Source organism: Ctenopharyngodon idella, chromosome 10, assembly GCF_019924925.1.
Source record: "Ctenopharyngodon idella isolate HZGC_01 chromosome 10, HZGC01, whole genome shotgun sequence".
Lineage (NCBI taxonomy): Eukaryota > Metazoa > Chordata > Actinopteri > Cypriniformes > Xenocyprididae > Ctenopharyngodon > Ctenopharyngodon idella.
In genome coordinates, this window is record NC_067229.1 from 44,006,782 (window position 1) to 44,023,691 (window position 16,910).

A 16,910-nucleotide genomic window follows, 5' to 3' on the forward strand; every position below is an offset into this window, starting at 1 on the left:
GCCCCTTATTGACTACTGTAGTATTTTCTTTCCTACCATGATAGTCAATAGTTATAAACATTCTTCCAAATATCTTCCTTTGTGTACAGCAGAACAAAGAAATTTATACAGGTTTGAAACAACTTGAGGGTGAGCATATGATGACAGAATTTTCATTTTTGAGTGAACTATCCCTTTAAGTAGAGATTTTCCCACGGAATTAAGGCTGCATCCGAAAACTTTAAAATGCTGCTTTCGGAGGACGCAATCCAAGACAGGAAGGAACCAAGGCATGTCCGAATCCAATGTTAAACCAAAACAATTTCCTTTCTGCAAAAGGGATGCAAAGACAAGCCTTCAGATTTAAAATCTGTTTGTTTTGTTCCATCAAAACTAGTCCGCTACATCAACTTCAACGGCAGCAGCAACACAGTAGCTGTTCCTCTTCCAATTTCCCATTTCAGTTCTTCTCTTTGTTAGCATCAAATTAACAGTCTCAATTTAATGCTGGTTGAGCCAAACCAAATTCCTGACAGGTTTCAATGGCCTGAAATCCATTACATGCTGTGAGGGTAATGAACTATTGTCCAAAACACTGGGCAGCCCCTGTCAGAAACATGATTATTATAACTTATTTAAATGTAAATTCAAAAGTGCTTTTCTGCTTTCTGTGATTTTGATTGCTGACCAAGAAATATTTAAAAGCACCAAACTTAATTAGTCAAGTTCCATATTTACAAGGTTAATGATTTCATCAGCAGGTGGAAATCACATAGGTTTGGCCACTGGCTCAGTAACCGCCTCTAAGCAAGTGAACAATGTGTTGATTTAATAAAGCATAGTAATAATGAATTTCCACTCAAGCAATAATGTAAATAATATATGTAGATATTTTTGTTGTGAAAACATATTTGCTTCAATTTGCAGAGCATCGTTTGATATATTAAATTCAGTTATAGCCGAGACAACATTTAATCTGCTGTCAATTTAGTTGCCAGTTGACAATTACAAAGATTTGCCCAATGCTTTTGTCTGTTAGACGTTTGTTTAAACTTTTACAGGCCATCAAAACTTGGTTGGGTAACTTAAGCTTTTCATGCTGTAGATTAGTCAACATTTTAGGTCTACACACTCTGTCCAAGGATGCTGATTTCGGAGTTGGGATAGGGGGAGGTGCTGAATCACCAGGATCCCATTCACTTGTCCCAGATCTCATGCTGTCATGCAGTACACAGCTAAACAAAACAAAGCAACACAAACAACACAGCACAACAAAATAGCACAAAACAACGCAAGATTAAACAAAACATGAAACAAAATGTTCACCAAAACAAAATATAAAACAAAGCAAGACAACAGCAAACAAAATAACAAAACAACTTTAATCAAAACAAAACAAAGCAAACATCACAACATTTTAAACAAAACAAAACAAATTATAATAACAATCACAAAACAAAATAACATCAGATAAAGACCAAACAAAACACACAATTAGTTTAGAAACATTGTGTAGACTAATTTACCAGCTTTGCATGGGTCCTTGTAGTCAACTTCATCACTTTCTCCTGGATTTGTGTGATAGTTTAAATCCACTTTCAATGCGATCGTCAATAAAAGCCGAAGACTGAAGATAAGTAAACATGTCCACAGGGAATTCATGACGGGAATGAGTGCGGATGTGGATTTGGACCTGGAGCCGGAGGAGAGCTGCGGGCTGCGGGCTGCGGTGGGAGTTTGGAAGGACTTGGGAAAATGGGAGCTCCCAGGAAGGCGGGTTTAGAGAAGCGAGGCTTTGCTCTCTTCAATGCCTTTATTCTAGTCCAGTGATTCGCTCAAATACCCGGGCCTCGTGCCAACATCAAGCTTACAAACATCACAGATCGGAGGTCAGTGCACTCAAAGTGCCCTGAGCCCATCTGTGTGGGAGAACGCGATCGCTCGTGCATTTCACTCCAGAGCAGAAGCAAAAGTGCTGTTGTGTCTAAAACACACTATTTTGATCAAATGATATTTAGTTTATTACACTTATATTGACAATATCTTATATTTATTTGGAATAGCAATCATAAAATAATCCCATATCAGTAAAATCACACCTGTCTCTGTGACAGCCTGACTCTGACTGTAAATAGCAAAAAAGAATCAGGTGAGCGCCCCGCGCTTTTTTTTTTAACCAATCAGAAACGCGTTCGGCGTGTGAATCATCTCTGTAAGCAGCAGAGGGCGACTCACGCTTTTTTTTTAACCAATCAAAAACGCCTTCTACATGTTTTGCGCTGGTCTGTTCTTAAGAGTAGAGCAGCCATCAGAAATGCTCTTGGCATGTGAATAATATTGATGAGTTTGATGACATATCTGGATGGTGGGGTTTGGTGAAGCAAAACTGTGAAATTTCAGAATACAAAAACAGTTTTTTTTTGTTTTGTTTTTTAAATTGTTGCCTATTTAACCAGGCAAGTTAGCATATGTATTACTGAATGAATATATGTCTATTTTTAAGCAAGATTTAAGCAAAAACAGTAGTTGTTACAAAAAAAGTTGTTTCAAGTCAGGTATAATTGGCTTTTTTGTATATAAATTGTGATTTAGGCACTGTTTTTGGAAAGTAATTCCCTTCAACCAAAACATTCTGTACAGCAGCACCATATTCTATTTGTAATAGGTTTCTCTAAATATCTTGTCAGATGTTATGACTTGTTCAAGGAACAAACTATTAACTGAGGGTGCGTTCCATTCAAAAGTCTATTATGCGCAGAAGCTTCAGCCTAGTAGGCTTGCAGGGTGTATAGGGCTCAAAAAAATAACACTAATTTGGAGTGCACTATAGGCTACAATATGTTTCCAAGCCTCATTTCAAACATTTACATGTTATTTTGCTGCACTAATAACAACTGCAATGCAAACCAAAAAGAATTCTTAAATAAATGTAAAATCACAACTGTCATAGTATGCTTTTTTTTTCAACACCTTTATTATAATAACAACCCAAATTCACTTACAGTATAACATAAGCAATGTCCAGTTACAAAAACAAGAAAATATATGCTTTAAAAACGTTTTTAAAAGTTCAATTACAGACATTTTGTAAAGCCTTATAGATTAAAGCTTGTAGAACCAGAGTACGTTTGCAGGTCAAGCTTCATTACAATTGGCAAACCTGGTGCAGATATATGATGACTGGCCCTGACTAAGAGGTTCTGATGCAAAGAGCAACAATGTCTATCAGTTCACTTTGAAAGACCCTGTGTAGAGGTTATTTTTGAGCACTTCTGTTTGGAACAACCTTACAAGATGGCTACCATGCTCTTAGAAAAAAAAAGGTACAAAAGCTGTCACTAAGGTACCATAACGCAATGTTTTAAAGGGTACTGACCCAATGTGCCAATTTTTCTGAGAGTGCATCGTTCTCCCTTTAAGGCCATGCAAAGACATAATATATGCTTTTAGGTATGACATAAAATTACTTTGACTACAGTAATTTAGAAGATAGCTTGTACGCAAAAATACACAGAGTTAGTCTGCTTGGAGTTAACCTGGAGGTAACTGTCTTTGTCTGGTTATAGAACAGGGTTATGATTTATGCTGTTCCTTGGTCACCCTATACTTGCAACTGAACATAAAACTTATGTGTTAGTAGCTCAATATCAGAGGCATTTAGCAGCATCAATCCATTAAAATATGAATTACATGCCCAAGAGTGGAAATGTAAGCTTGTTTTACAAAATGCACATGGTACAAAATTACGAAGATATTACTATTAACAGAGCATGTGTGGATTTGGTGAATTTACACATTTACAAAAAAAACTTGACTCCGGTAAACATCTTTAGCAGTCACATTTCACACATTAAATGGCTTTATTTTCCAGTTAGGTGATGTTTATCTTCAGGTATGGTTCCATGAACTTGTATTACAGTGTGTATTATTCATGAAAACATATGTAAAATAACATATGGTGCTTTCAGAGGCAATAACACTCTCTGAAGTGAATCCTAACTGGGCAACAAGAACTGAGCTGACAGATAAGAACTCTATTCATATAAGTATAACAGCATGGTGTTACCAAACATTAAATAACCTCACAATGTATGTAAAATATCATATTTTTCTTTTTTCTCTCTGCTTCTGTATTTAGCATTACATGTCACTGCAATTTACAGTAATGGGAGCAAACATAAATATGATAAAAATAAATAAATAAATAAATAAATATATATATATATATATATATCAATAAATACATTTTTTAATTAAAGCAAAAATTAAGATTTTGTTACAAATATACAGTACTTACAAGGCACCTGTGGTCTGATGTACAATGATGTCAAGTATTGTATTTACAACATTCGAAAATATTTTTTTTTTTTTAGTGGGTAGAATTTTTTTGCTCTTTTGAATTCATTTATTCCCAGATATGTGTGATACATCCAGTTCTGTGTGTCTGGTATTGTTTTTTTCCTGAGTGGCACCGCATAGACCCTGTAGAGAAAATTCTCAAATGTCGTGCTGCAAGCCCATGTACTTAGTAGGGTTGAATGTGTAACGGACATAGACCAGTAAGAGCTGTGCGTGTAAACCTCACTCCCCTAATCTCAAGAGGCGCTTTAGCGACTGATGCCAGAGACAGCGGTCTTTAGTTTCCTTGTTAGAGCGCCCGACTCCCATGCCGGCGGACCCGGGTTCGAGTCCCGCGGTTCGAACAGGAGGGATTATACTGGTGCCGTGATCCGGATGGGAGTGAGGTTTAGGGGGGTGAGTGTAACAGACGTAGGCCGGTAAGAGCTGTGCGTGTGCACCAGCCGAACAACTTGAGTTGAAGAATGTCAATGCTACAGCTTTCTCCTGGGATATAGAACTCCTCAATTACACCATTCACTCCATCCAGGCTCCTATAACTCTGTTGGAGGCTGTAACTCCATTCATGTCCTCAAGGAGAATTCCCTGAATACCATGAGCCGTCCCTTGGGGCATTACAGGGAAGCAGCAATCTTTCTGCCTGCTGTTCACACCTCTGTTCCCGTCGGATACTTTGTTAGAGGGCGGGAGAGCAAAGTGCGTGTGACGCATCTCCAAAGCAACAGAGCTGCAGGAACGGCAGGCTATAGCGGCCTGAAAGCCCCTCCGGAAGTTCTCGTTGAAGAAGCCGTAGATGATCGGATTAACACCACTGTTGAAGAACGCCAGCCAATGAGCTACAGGAAAAAGATAGCTGCTCAAGAAGTCAATCTGTTGGCGGTCCAGATCCTGATAGTCTGTAAGAAGCATCAAAGTCCAAAGCGGCAGCCAGGACACCATGAAGAGAATGGCAACCATGATGAGCATCTTGATGACTTTCATCCTCCTCCTGGAGCGAACGCGATTCTCACGTAAGTTGTTGGAGAGTTTGGCAGCGATGCAGCCGTACATGATGCTTATGAGACCCAGCGGGGCCAGATACACATGGACGAAGATTACCGTGGTGTAAACTCGCCGCAAGTCAGCTCTCGGCCAGTCCTCAAAACACACAAACAGTGGGTAGATCTGGTTGTCCTGGACCATGTAGATGTCATCCAGGCGAATGACCGTCAGGGTTGCAGCGGAAGGAAAGATGATGGCAAAAGCAAGCAGCCAAATGAAGATGATGGCGAAGAGCGCACTGACCGGCCTCAGGCGGTGATGGAAAGGGTAAACAATCCCTGTAAACCTGTCGATAGACAAGAGTAATGTTTAAGTACTCAGTTAAAAGCAGAGTATTATCATTAAATAAGACTAAAACTATTAAAAACATTTTTTTTAATTGAAATAAAGCTGAAATAAAATATAAATATTAGATGAACTTTCATTAAATGAAGTGTAATTTTAGTTAAAGCAAATAAATAAAAACTAAAACTTAAAATGAAAAAAAAAGTAAATAAATAAAAATAAATAGTAATACTAATACCTGCTTGTGCACCTGATTATTAAAAGGAATCCTGTGCAGATGCAAATAGAATAATTCAAATCAACTGGAATTCATTTAGAACACGAATTGTAGGTTGAAGTGTATAATTTAAAGGTACACTATGTAACTTTTGATCCTCTAGTGGTTAAAAAACAAAACTGCATGCGTTTTGTAGAAGAACATTGTTTTGGTTGTGCTTCTGCGTGACTGTGCAGATGAATATGGTTATCATATTGCTCATAAACTATTCACTACTAGCTTAAGAGATATAACCAGTGTAGATGGAAAGGATTTCATGCTGACTAGTTGAAGATGTTACTATAGCTATACCCATTAATAGACACAGTACTTCCTTAAAAATAAATTCCAGTACAGCGCTACAACAACCATAATGAAATGACCCTTCACAATAAATTCAGAGACATATCTGTTGAGCTCGTGAACACAATGGCCAATCAGAGGTTTTTACGAATCCACTCAACAGCACTCAAAATGGTAGGGAGAAATGCTGGTTTTGTCACATTTTTAAAATTTCAGTACTGACTTGGTACAGAAGTCGGTACTTTTGACAACACTAGTAGCTGGAGCAACTTTTCTCTATTTACGGATATGACAAGACACGCACTGACGAGTGACGTGTGTACGCAATTTACCTGCAAAAAAACATCCTGCTTGGTCTAAAATATAAAAACTTATAATACTTACCATAGTGAATCAGGGTTTCAAGACAAAAACATGTTTTGGAAGAAGATTATTCAAATCTTGTTAATTGTGAACAGAAAAAAAAGTTAGTGTACCTTTAATAAACAGTATTGCAAAAAACTAATTATCAAACTCTAAAGTAAAGTATTATCATTGGTTGGCATGCTCAAATAACGCATCAAACAAACACAAATAAAATTACAGATATGGGCACTGTACACTAATACATAGCAATTACTATGCAGGTAAATTGCATTAAATTAGATTTAAATAACACAGCCAGACTGAAATTATCAAAGAATGCTTTTTGAGGTTGGCTCTTTTCCAGCAGCAGTGTTTCGTAGTCCCTGAGTGCACTCATTGCAAATTATACCCTAGAAGAACCACAGCCCTTCTCATCTCTTGGACACAAAAGCTTATTTATTGCACTATATACCAATCATTATATCCTAATGAAAATGTTCAATTACTATAATTACTAATCATTACCTGTCAACTGCTATGGCAACCAGGGTAAAGACAGAAGCAGACACTGACATGCCCTGGATCAGGTTGCTCATAGTACAGGTGATTTGGCTGAAAGGCCAACCTGTGGAGAAATCAAGGACAGGATTCTCACATGAAGAAGAAATCAGAATATAAAGGAGCCGTTCCATATTTGCATTTCATGAAGATATGAGAATAAAGATGTCTGCTAGAATCATCGGATTATCTGATTTTTTACTCATAAATGCGATGACGACTGTGATTATGATATTGATGGTCACATTAATGAAGATGATTTTGATAATGATGATGATGACCCACCGACCTGAGATGAGGCTGTCAATCAATGTGGTGGGCACACAGAACACGCCCACCAGCAGATCACTAATCGCCAAGTTCAGGATGAAGAGATTAGTGACCGAACGCATGTTGCGGTTCCTGATGACCACCAGGCAGACAAGTCCGTTCCCCACGACACAAAGGAGCAGAACCAGCAGGTACGAGAGGATGTAGCTGACCGCCATCCCTGCCGAGTGGATGTAATATGGCAGGAACGTGCAATTGTCCAAAGTGAGGTTGAGAGCAGAGTAGTTCAGGGTCATTTTGTCTATTTTGGATCTTGAAAAGAGAAATGACAATTCATTTTGGTAAGATATCCTTATTAGTTTTATCAAATACTGCTGAAGAAAAAAAAAAAAAAAAAGAAACATAACCTGTAAAGAAATATTAAAATTAGAATGCCTACAATTTATTGATGATATAATATGAAACTAGTGGTGATGTAAAATAATAAAAAATTATAGATTTATATTAATATTAAAATAATGGATTTTTTATTGGTTTCATAAAACACTAATAAATTATTTTTTATTATTTCGTACATATGTTATTCAGAGTATAAACACTAGACTTTAATTAGCTCAGCATCTATAGCCACAGAGTATGATAATTTCAATACTTTAAATACTTTCGTATTTTAAAAGTTTTTAAGACAATAAATACAAACAAAATATGAAAAGTCTTACAACACTGCATATCATAGAAAAGATTATATCAGTCAAAAAGAGAACAGGAATGCCTACCTGTTGCTTCTTACACGTGAAATACGTGTGTCTGTGTTAAATCCACTCGTCTGTTGAGCAGGTTCTTGTGTTCGGGCTGCAATGCGCAAATCTCACTTCATAGTAAAGCGCAATGAACTGGAAACATGCGCGCGACGCGACAGTAGATTCCACTAGTGTGGCGCCTGTCAGAACTGTATGTCCAGCGAGTGACGTCATCGATCCTAATAGCTTTTAATATCGTAACACGTAAATGTCATTTAAACGTACAGTTACATTTAATCATGTATTAGATGTTTTACCCTAGTGGATTTACGAATTAATAAACAACCTATATGATTGTGTGTATTTACAGTTCGGCTATAAATTAACTTAAGTTTCAGCTACAACTAATAATTTAAAATTTAACCATAACGAATCAGGTTAGTCTTTTAGTAGCCTACTTTTGAGGGGGAAAAGAATGCAACTCTTACATTTATTGCCTCCAGCAGTATTGTGCCATATGATGAAATCTTTTCAGATTTCAAAACATAGATACAACCATAAATAGATTTAGCCTAATGCAATTCTTGCACAGGTGTGTTTAAACTGACTTAAAGGGATAGTTCACCCAAAAATGAAAATTCTGTCATCATTTATTCACCCTCAAGTCGTTCCAAACCTGTATGAGTTTCTTTCTTCTGCTAAACACAGAATCAGATATTTTGAAGAATGTCGGTAATCAAACAGTTGATGGACTTTATTGACTGCCATAGTATTTTTCCACATACTATAAGTGAAAGGAGCCCATCAACTGTTTGGTTACCCATTTTCTTCATAAAGAAAGTTAAGTAATCATCCTAAATATATTTTAAATAAAAATAAAGAAATAAATGTGGTAACATACTTAATTTATTCAGAATTCATTACACTGGCGCGCTGACTTTTTTGATTCACTAAAAAGAACCGTGAAACGGTGTTTCTTGTAAGCAAAATAAAAATGTAATATTTATTTAATTTCGTTTATCATCTATTTTTAATAAACAATACTTATTTAATGATTCTTTTATTCTATTTTAAATCGAGTGTTTACTCTTTTTTTTTTTTTTTTTTTCCTTCTACAACAATCATGAATTTATAAAAGTCACCACACTGTGGCGGTAGAGAAGAAAAATACCCTCAACACAAAGGCCAATCCGCTAAAGAGGAGAGAACAAAAAAAAGAAAGAAGAAAAAAAGAGAGAGAGTCAGTGTAAAACTGAACTTTTTTTCCAAAAGTTACCATGTCACTCCCCCTTAGTATTCAAGATAAACCCCCATTTTCACAGAGATCCAGACACCACCAGACCAAATCAAATTATTTTATGAAGATTTCAAACTAACCCAAGTCACTGTTAATGTATGTTTCAGGGGCACTTTGAGGGCCAGTACTTCTAGAAGCCAGAAACACATCTGTGACAACAGCACAGCAGTATTAGAGTCATTTGAGATTGAGGGAGTGATTCAGGCCAGTCTGACTGGAGCTCCTCAGGATCTGACTGCAGCTCTGGGACTCTGCCACAGACATGCACTGAGACCAGACCTGCTCCAACCTGGATGGATCACAGACCAAAGAGGCTGCAGAGTAACTTATCTCCACCAAAGTTGGATGTCTTGCTTTGAGGGTTTGCTGGGAAGTGCCATTGACTTGTGCAAGGCTGCCGTTACCAAACTGGAATAATGTCCATGGACTGGCGTGGAGGTGACAGGCTGCTTATAGGCTTGTTTGTGATGCTTATCCTGAGGGTCAGCTGCTGTGCTGGACAGAGCTATGAACGCTGGGAGGCTGGGTCCTCGTGCTATGGAGGGTTTGACCTCTATTTTGTGCTGGACAAGTGAGTTTTTCCATTTCCATAAGCTTTGAGAGTGTCTTTTGGCAGTGTAATGACACCTGAGAATCTGATGCTGTTTGGATGTTAGGCAACCAAAGGTCAAGCAGGCAATCATAGTTATTATGCATCCAAAGAAACACATCAGCTAGCAATTCTGACTTCTTGAGGCATCATTACAGTCTCTCATGCTCTTGCAGCTGCAAATCATGTATGAAAAATTAGGTTTGAATGTGCCCATTTATCTGGCGTAATCCACCTGCAATCTCAAGATCTTTGAAATGTGGCTATAATTTACCTGGAATTTATATTCCGTGCAGCATATCGGAGACGTCTAAGAGGTTCAGCTCCTGTATCACCTGGGCAATTTTGCAGATTCATGAAACCATAGACATGGTCAAAAGCATCTCATCTGCCACTTTTAACCTAAATAATACAAGCTTCACATGTGCAGATAAAATCCTCAAACACAGAATTGCACTGCGGTACTAGCTCTTGTATTGTATTTTTAATAGCTATATGGATGCATAACCATTTAACATAAAAATAGTAACTATTGAAGACAATAACCCACCTCCAGAAAGAGCTTGGCAAAGACATAAAAAAAGAAAAAAACAGATCTGAAGTGTTTCCAAATTCACTGATATTTGTGGGATATTTTGGGTGTAAAGGATTATTTTCCTTTGTCTAGCTCTCCTTATATGTATGACGGTTTGCCCTGGGTTTGCTTATTATATTTAATATATTCAGTTCAATAACAAATACCACAGTCTGAAGTCACTTTTTAGGGTCATTATTTAATAGGAAACCCTAGTAGATTGATGCAGGTGTCATGAGGTGAAGGTGAGTGTAGTTTTGAGGGTTGTTTAGGTTCCTCATGTGCTGAACCTTTTCACCAGCAGAGCCAGATGTTCCAAAGCCTCAGAGCTCGCATCTGAGCACAAATGATATGGAGATGAGAAAGAGACTGAGGGGAGGGAGAGACAGACAGAGAATGTATGCCATTGTTTAGTAATGCAAGTAACATTCTTCATTCAAAAGCAGAGATAAACTCAGAGAAAAGATGTGAAAAATGCACACCCTGTGATGAATTTAGAGAGGCAAATTTAATATGCATCCAAATATTTGGATTGCTCTTTGGTGGCAGAATTAAACAATGCCTTCATTGTGCAGGACGACAGCCTAGATTTTGGAAAAGTCATTTCAGTGATGGTTGTAGGTTCTTATCTGATGAGGTCATAGCGAAGAATTGGCTCACAATGCAAGTTTCATTTTCCTGTTGGAACAATGCAGAGTACTTGCACAATGCTGATATGCTGCAAGGTCTATGCTATCTACGTCTGCTATTATTAAGCAGAATCTATCTCAAAATATCACAATCTCCAACTCAAACTCTTTCCAGGTATTACTGACATCCTTGACACAGTGTGTGCTGTTGTGTACTGAACTTTTTAGCAAATGAAAGAACGGAAATAGTATGTTTTTCTTCCATACTTATATAATTCTTGATAAACAAAATGTGTATTGTCGTGAACACATACACTAAAAAAAAAAAAAAAAAAAACTGGTGTGGGGTTTACTTTGAAACAATTTTTACATAGAAACTGCTAGTAAATTTCACAAATAATTATAAAGAAATGGCAAGTAACACAATGAATTAAATGGTTAGTTCACCCCAAAATGAGAATTTTGTCATTAATTACTCCCCATAATGTAGTTCTAAACCCGTAAGACTTTCATTCATTTTCGGAACACAAATGAAGATATTTTGATGAAATCTGAGAGACTTCTGTCCCTCCATAGACTGCCTTTGCAACTTGAACTTTGACGCTTCACAAAGTTCATAAAGATATTGGAAAATTAATGCATATGAATTGAGTGGCATAGTCCAAATTTTCTGAAGAGACACAATCACTTTATATGATGAACAGATTTAATTTAGGCTTTTATTCACATATAAACATGCTGCGTATAACACAAGAATGAACCTCGTTGGTTACACAGCACGTTTGAGTTTTAAACCGCTTGATTCATTGGATTAGTTTTCTGATCTCTTTATGAACTTTACTGCAATGGTTGCAAAGGCAGTCTATGGAGGGACAGACATCTCTCAGATTTCACTAAAAAGATCTTCATTTGTGTTCCGAAGATGAACAAAATTCTTACAGGTTTGGAACGACATGAGGGTGAGTAATTAATGACAGAATTTTCATTTTTGGGTGAACTAACTCTTTAAAAATTAAATTTTGAAGTACAAAGAATGAAATGGTACTTTCTTGTAAAACCTCCTCCTTTGATCTTCGAAAAATCTTTTTTTACAGTGTAAGTGCTGATTCTTTTTCTCACTTTCAAACCTGCAATATTCTTCATCTTCTCAAGTATGGATCTGAAAATCAACATGTCTGCTTGTTCATTTTCTTTAGGGAAGAGCTGGGAGTCTTAACCTCGAGACCTTTCAAGACCGCATAAAAAGTCTGCTCTGGGTTTCATTACTCAGTGTCTTGGCCTTGGTTTGGGTCTCAAAAATGTACATCTTGGTCTAGGTCTCAGCTTATGGTCTCAGACAAGACCACAGTCAATTTCCAATGTATTAAATGTGATAATTACCTCAACCGCGAATCGGCAAGTGGTTCAGCTTTTAGAAATACATTCAGAATTTTCTCTTTTTTAACTCATTAAAATGGACAGCCAGCTTTTTGGACTCCAACAGGATCTGGGCCTCAAAAGGTTCACACTCACTTTCCTCACGTTGAAATGTTCCAAATGTCAAATAAATTGATTTCAAACAGAACGACTGTGTTTTAAATACATCTGTAGCCTTTTGTTTTTTCTCCTTTTCTCTAATTTGCTTCCTGATCTAGATGTCTGATAAGCCAACCATTGTATATTACGAAAATTGTTGGCTTTTTTACAAATTGCTTCTGTTCCTCTTTAAGTCGCTTTGGATAAAAGCAGCTGCTAAATGCATAAATGTAGAATGTTGTTATTCTAAAAAAAAAAAAAAAATGTGGTTTGGGTCTCAAACTTACAGTCTTGGCCTGGATCTGCGTCTTGGCTCATGGTTTCAGACAAAACTGCAACTTATTTCCAAAGCACTTAAGGTGAAAGTGACCTCAACTATTGGTGAGGTATTACAGAGAATTTGCAAGAAATCCATAGTTATAAACGTCCACTATTTCATATGAATGCTACAATGAATTCAGTTTTTCCTTTCTTCAGTTCACTAAAATGCATGGCATTGCATGGTTCTTGTCTTTGTCTGAATTTAAGCATTGAAAAGTTTAGTCTTGGGTCTAGAATGTATTGGCTCCAATTCCATATCTTCATACCATATATAAACTTAAGGAAAATAGAACAGCAACAGAATTAGAGACAATAATAGACTGCCCACATTCTAAAAAAATGTGTATTACCATCTGTTGAATTTATCAAGACTGAATTAGCAGCACTGGTGTGTTTGTGGGGGTGGATGTGCGCAGAGGAAAGCTTTTACTGACTCTGGATGCCTTCGACGTTGCTTACGTAAGCTTGACATTCTTTTTTGATTTGTCTCCACCGCAATTGCCTGGCCAGATGAGCTATTACACAAGCTGAGCCATTAAAGAAGTCCACTTAACAAAGAGTTTGCAACTAGCTGCTCAGATATTATTCTCTGTGTCAGAAGCTTTTTTAAAACTACTTTTTTTAGACTTGTGGACAGAGACATGCTGCCATGCAAATCTGCAATGAATCTTCAGATAATCCTTAAAAAGGATGTCAGGAGTGTGTAATTTCAGGGAAAAATCACCACTACAACATATGACCATCCTAAATCCTTCTGTGGATTTAATCTATCATGTGAACTTCTAAACGTTTTCCAAAGAGACCCCACCCCCCAAAAAAGTAGTGTTGGTATGTTACTTTGGCAGATGATGTAGTGTCTCAGACAGCAGTCATAAATGTCACACCTTCTGCTGTTAGACAATTGATGCAGACCTATCTCCTCTGGTGTTGCATTGCTCTCTGCCTCAGTCAATATTGCATAAGGTGTTTTTAACAAAATGACACCTTGAAGATTACATTCACTGACACTACCTCTTGCACTGAAAAATGGAACAAAATTCATCCTCCATGTGTGTGTTAATTCCCTTACTTTCAATGCTTTTCCTACCTGGTAGTTGATTTTCTTTTGCTGTGGCCTAAAAAAAAGATTATTTGGACTCTTAAGAAAAACAAAAGTCGATGCATTAAATGTCAAAATATCGAAGCATGTGGCACTGGTCAAGAAAGCACACTTTTCAAACAAAACATTTGAGAAAAGACATTTGTTTTTGAATAACAAAGAAAATATAACATACTACAAAAGAGGTACGGACATCATACTACTGTACATCCAATAAAATCACCAAAACATGAGTCAAAATATGAAGAAAATATAGCGCAAATATGAAGAGACATTAGTTGTTTAAAAAGCTCCTGCAGTATTTATTTGCAGATGCCTTTTAGTTTGATATTTTATCTAATGAAATGAAATTCATTTTTAGTGTCGCTTAAGTGTGCACATACACTGATCAGGCATAACATTATGACCACCTTCCTAATATTGTGTTGGTCCCCCTTTTGGTGCCAAAACAGCCCTGACCCGTCGAGGCATGGACTCCACTAGACCCCTGAAGGTGTGCTGTGGTATCTGGCACCAAGATGTTAGCAGCAGATCATTTAAGTCCTGTAAGTTGCGAGGTGGAGCCCCATGGATCGGACTTGTTTGTTCAGCACATCCCACAGATGCTGGATTGGATTGAGATCTGGGGAATTTGGAGGCCAAGTCAACACCTCAAAATCGTTGTTGTGTTCCTCAAACCTTTCCTGAACCATTTTTGCTTTGTGGCAGGGCGGATTATCCTGCTGAAAGAGGCCACACCCACCAGGGAATACCGTTTCCATGAAAGGGTGTACATGGTCTGTGACAATTCTTAGGTAGGGGGTAAAGTAACATCCACATGGATGGCAGGACCCAAGGTTTCCCAGCAAAACACTGCTCAAAGCATCACACTGCCTCTGCCAGCTTGCCTTCTTCCCATAGTGCATCCTGGTGCCATGTGTTCCCCAGGTAAGCGACACACAAGCACCTGGCCATCCACATGATGCAAAAGAAAACGCGATTCATCAGACCAGGCCACCTTCTTCCATTGCTCCGTGGTCTAGTTCTGATGCTCACGTGCCCACTGTTGGCGCTTTCGGCAGTGGACAGGGGTCAGCATGGGCACCCTGACTGGTCTGTGGCTATGCAGCCCCATACGCAAGGTGTATTCTGACACCTTTCTATCAGAACCAGCATTAACTTCTTGAGCAATTTGAGCTACAGTAGCTCGTCTGTTGGATTGGGCCACACGGCCAGTCTTCGCTCCCCACGTGCATCAATGAGCCTTGGCCACCCATGACCCTGTCATCAGTTCACCACTGTTCCTTCCTTTGACCACTTTTGATAGATACTGACCACTGCAGACCGGGAACACCCCACAAGAGCTTCAGTTTTGAAGATGCTCTGACCCAGTCGTCTAGTCATCATAATTTGGCCCTTGTCAAACTCATTTTTCCTGCTTCTAAAACACATCAACTTTGAGGACAAAATGTTCACTTGCTGCCTAATATATCCCACCCACTAACAGGTGCCGTGATGAAGAGATAATCAGTGTTATTCACTTCACCTGTCAGTGGTCATAATGTTATGCCTGATCGGTGTATATATTTTTATATCATCTTATGTCGATGATTGCATTCTTAATTATTTTGTGCGATCCTAATGCTGAATTCTAGAATACATTAAATCTTTGTCTTCATTCTCAGGTCTGGAAGTGTACAGCACCACTGGAACGAGATCTACTACTTCGTTGATCACCTTGCGCATAAGTTCATCAGGTGATTCCAGCAGAAACTCAGCATGCTGTATAGGTTTTATTATTTTTTCTGATCTGTTTATTGTCATTACTACAATGTATTTATTAAAAAAAAGAGATATGTAACCTAAAGTTTTAAGAAGTTGTTCTGTTGTGGTTGAAATTAAATTGTTCAATGACTGTACACTTTACTGTGGCAAGCAATTTGGAGTTGTCACTGTCCAAAAAATATATAATTAAAAGGCTGCAAGCCAATTTAAGTGCTAAGGAATAATGACAGCTTGTATAGCAGGAATAGCTAATGGAAATCCTAGAAGACCCTATTAATGTCAGCTTGGCAGCAACTGCAGCCTGATGGTCGAGGAATAAAAAAAAAAAAAAAAAAAATGTTTTACCTATTATGCTCTCTCTCTTCAGCCCCCAGCTCCGCATGTCCTTCATAGTCTTTTCAACGGAGGGAAGGATCCTGATGAAACTTACAGAAGACAGGCAAGAGTTCATAACACATGCTGTGATTTCATACTGCCAATATCTCTGGCTGAAAAGCTTTTGACTTTGATATCTTTTTACTTGCTTTGAGTCGGTCACCTTTTTTGTATCTTGTGTTGTTCAAACAAATCAAGTAGAGCTGGCAGCATTTAAATCCATGCTGGTCCAGGCATTATGCTGGTTACAGTTGGTTTGCCTCTGAATGAATTGTATCTCTCTGTTAAAGTACATTTCATCTTTATTTAAATAAACAGTAAAGCAATTATTGCATGATGTATAAACACAGTAAATTGCCATGAAACTCCTAAAAATCTTAATATTCAGGGATCTGATTCGTGCTGGGCTGGAGGAACTTCAGCATGTTTTACCAGGTGGAGATACCTTCATGCACAAAGGCTTTCAGAGGGTAAGAGGTTATTGTAAAGTACAGTAAAGTACCTCAGAACAAATGCACTGTTTATTGATAAATATTTGCGTGGTTTTCTAGGCAAGTGAGCAGATCTACTATGGAACAGGTGACGGTACGTTATGAATCACATTCTTCTGG

General features: G+C 37.8%; 3 protein-coding genes across 4 annotated transcripts in view; 1 reads left to right on the forward strand and 2 right to left on the reverse strand.

Annotated features, from left to right (window-relative positions):
* Positions 1-1,827, reverse strand: part of bmp1b (bone morphogenetic protein 1b) — a 32,032-nt gene extending 30,205 nt beyond the window's left edge. Inside the window, 1 exon segment of the mRNA XM_051909170.1 lies at positions 1,506-1,827. Coding sequence (XP_051765130.1) covers positions 1,506-1,641 — 136 coding nt within the window. The 5' untranslated portion in view covers positions 1,642-1,827.
* Positions 1,828-2,949: 1,122 nt separating this feature from the next.
* Positions 2,950-8,319, reverse strand: npffr1l1 (neuropeptide FF receptor 1 like 1). The gene is made up of 4 exons (XM_051911379.1): positions 8,173-8,319; positions 7,416-7,708; positions 7,094-7,193; positions 2,950-5,665 (listed from the first exon to the last, which is right to left on the reverse strand). Exons 2-4 carry the CDS (start codon positions 7,690-7,692, stop codon positions 4,855-4,857), a joined length of 1,188 nt encoding a protein of 395 aa, XP_051767339.1. The 5' UTR covers positions 7,693-7,708; positions 8,173-8,319; the 3' UTR covers positions 2,950-4,854.
* Positions 8,320-9,439: 1,120 nt separating this feature from the next.
* Positions 9,440-16,910, forward strand: part of antxr1b (ANTXR cell adhesion molecule 1b) — a 30,677-nt gene continuing 23,206 nt past the window's right edge. For both annotated transcript variants that reach the window (XM_051910752.1, XM_051910753.1), the window contains exons 1-5: positions 9,440-10,004; positions 15,825-15,896; positions 16,292-16,363; positions 16,688-16,769; positions 16,851-16,884. In XM_051910752.1, coding sequence (XP_051766712.1) covers positions 9,850-10,004; positions 15,825-15,896; positions 16,292-16,363; positions 16,688-16,769; positions 16,851-16,884 — 415 coding nt within the window. In that variant the 5' untranslated portion in view covers positions 9,440-9,849. The remainder of the gene's footprint in view (positions 10,005-15,824; positions 15,897-16,291; positions 16,364-16,687; positions 16,770-16,850; positions 16,885-16,910) is intronic.

Excerpts from the sequence above, each read along its gene's own strand:
- npffr1l1 (XM_051911379.1), bottom strand. The coding sequence starts at position 7,692 with ATGACCCTGAACTACTCTGCTCTCAACCTCACTTTGGACAATTGCACG. Across the intron at positions 7,194-7,415 it reads GATTGACAGCCTCATCTCAG|GTTGGCCTTTCAGCCAAATC; the intron begins GTCGGTGGGTCA and ends ATTTCTCCACAG. Across the intron at positions 5,666-7,093 it reads GTTGCCATAGCAGTTGACAG|GTTTACAGGGATTGTTTACC; the intron begins GTAATGATTAGT and ends GTCTATCGACAG.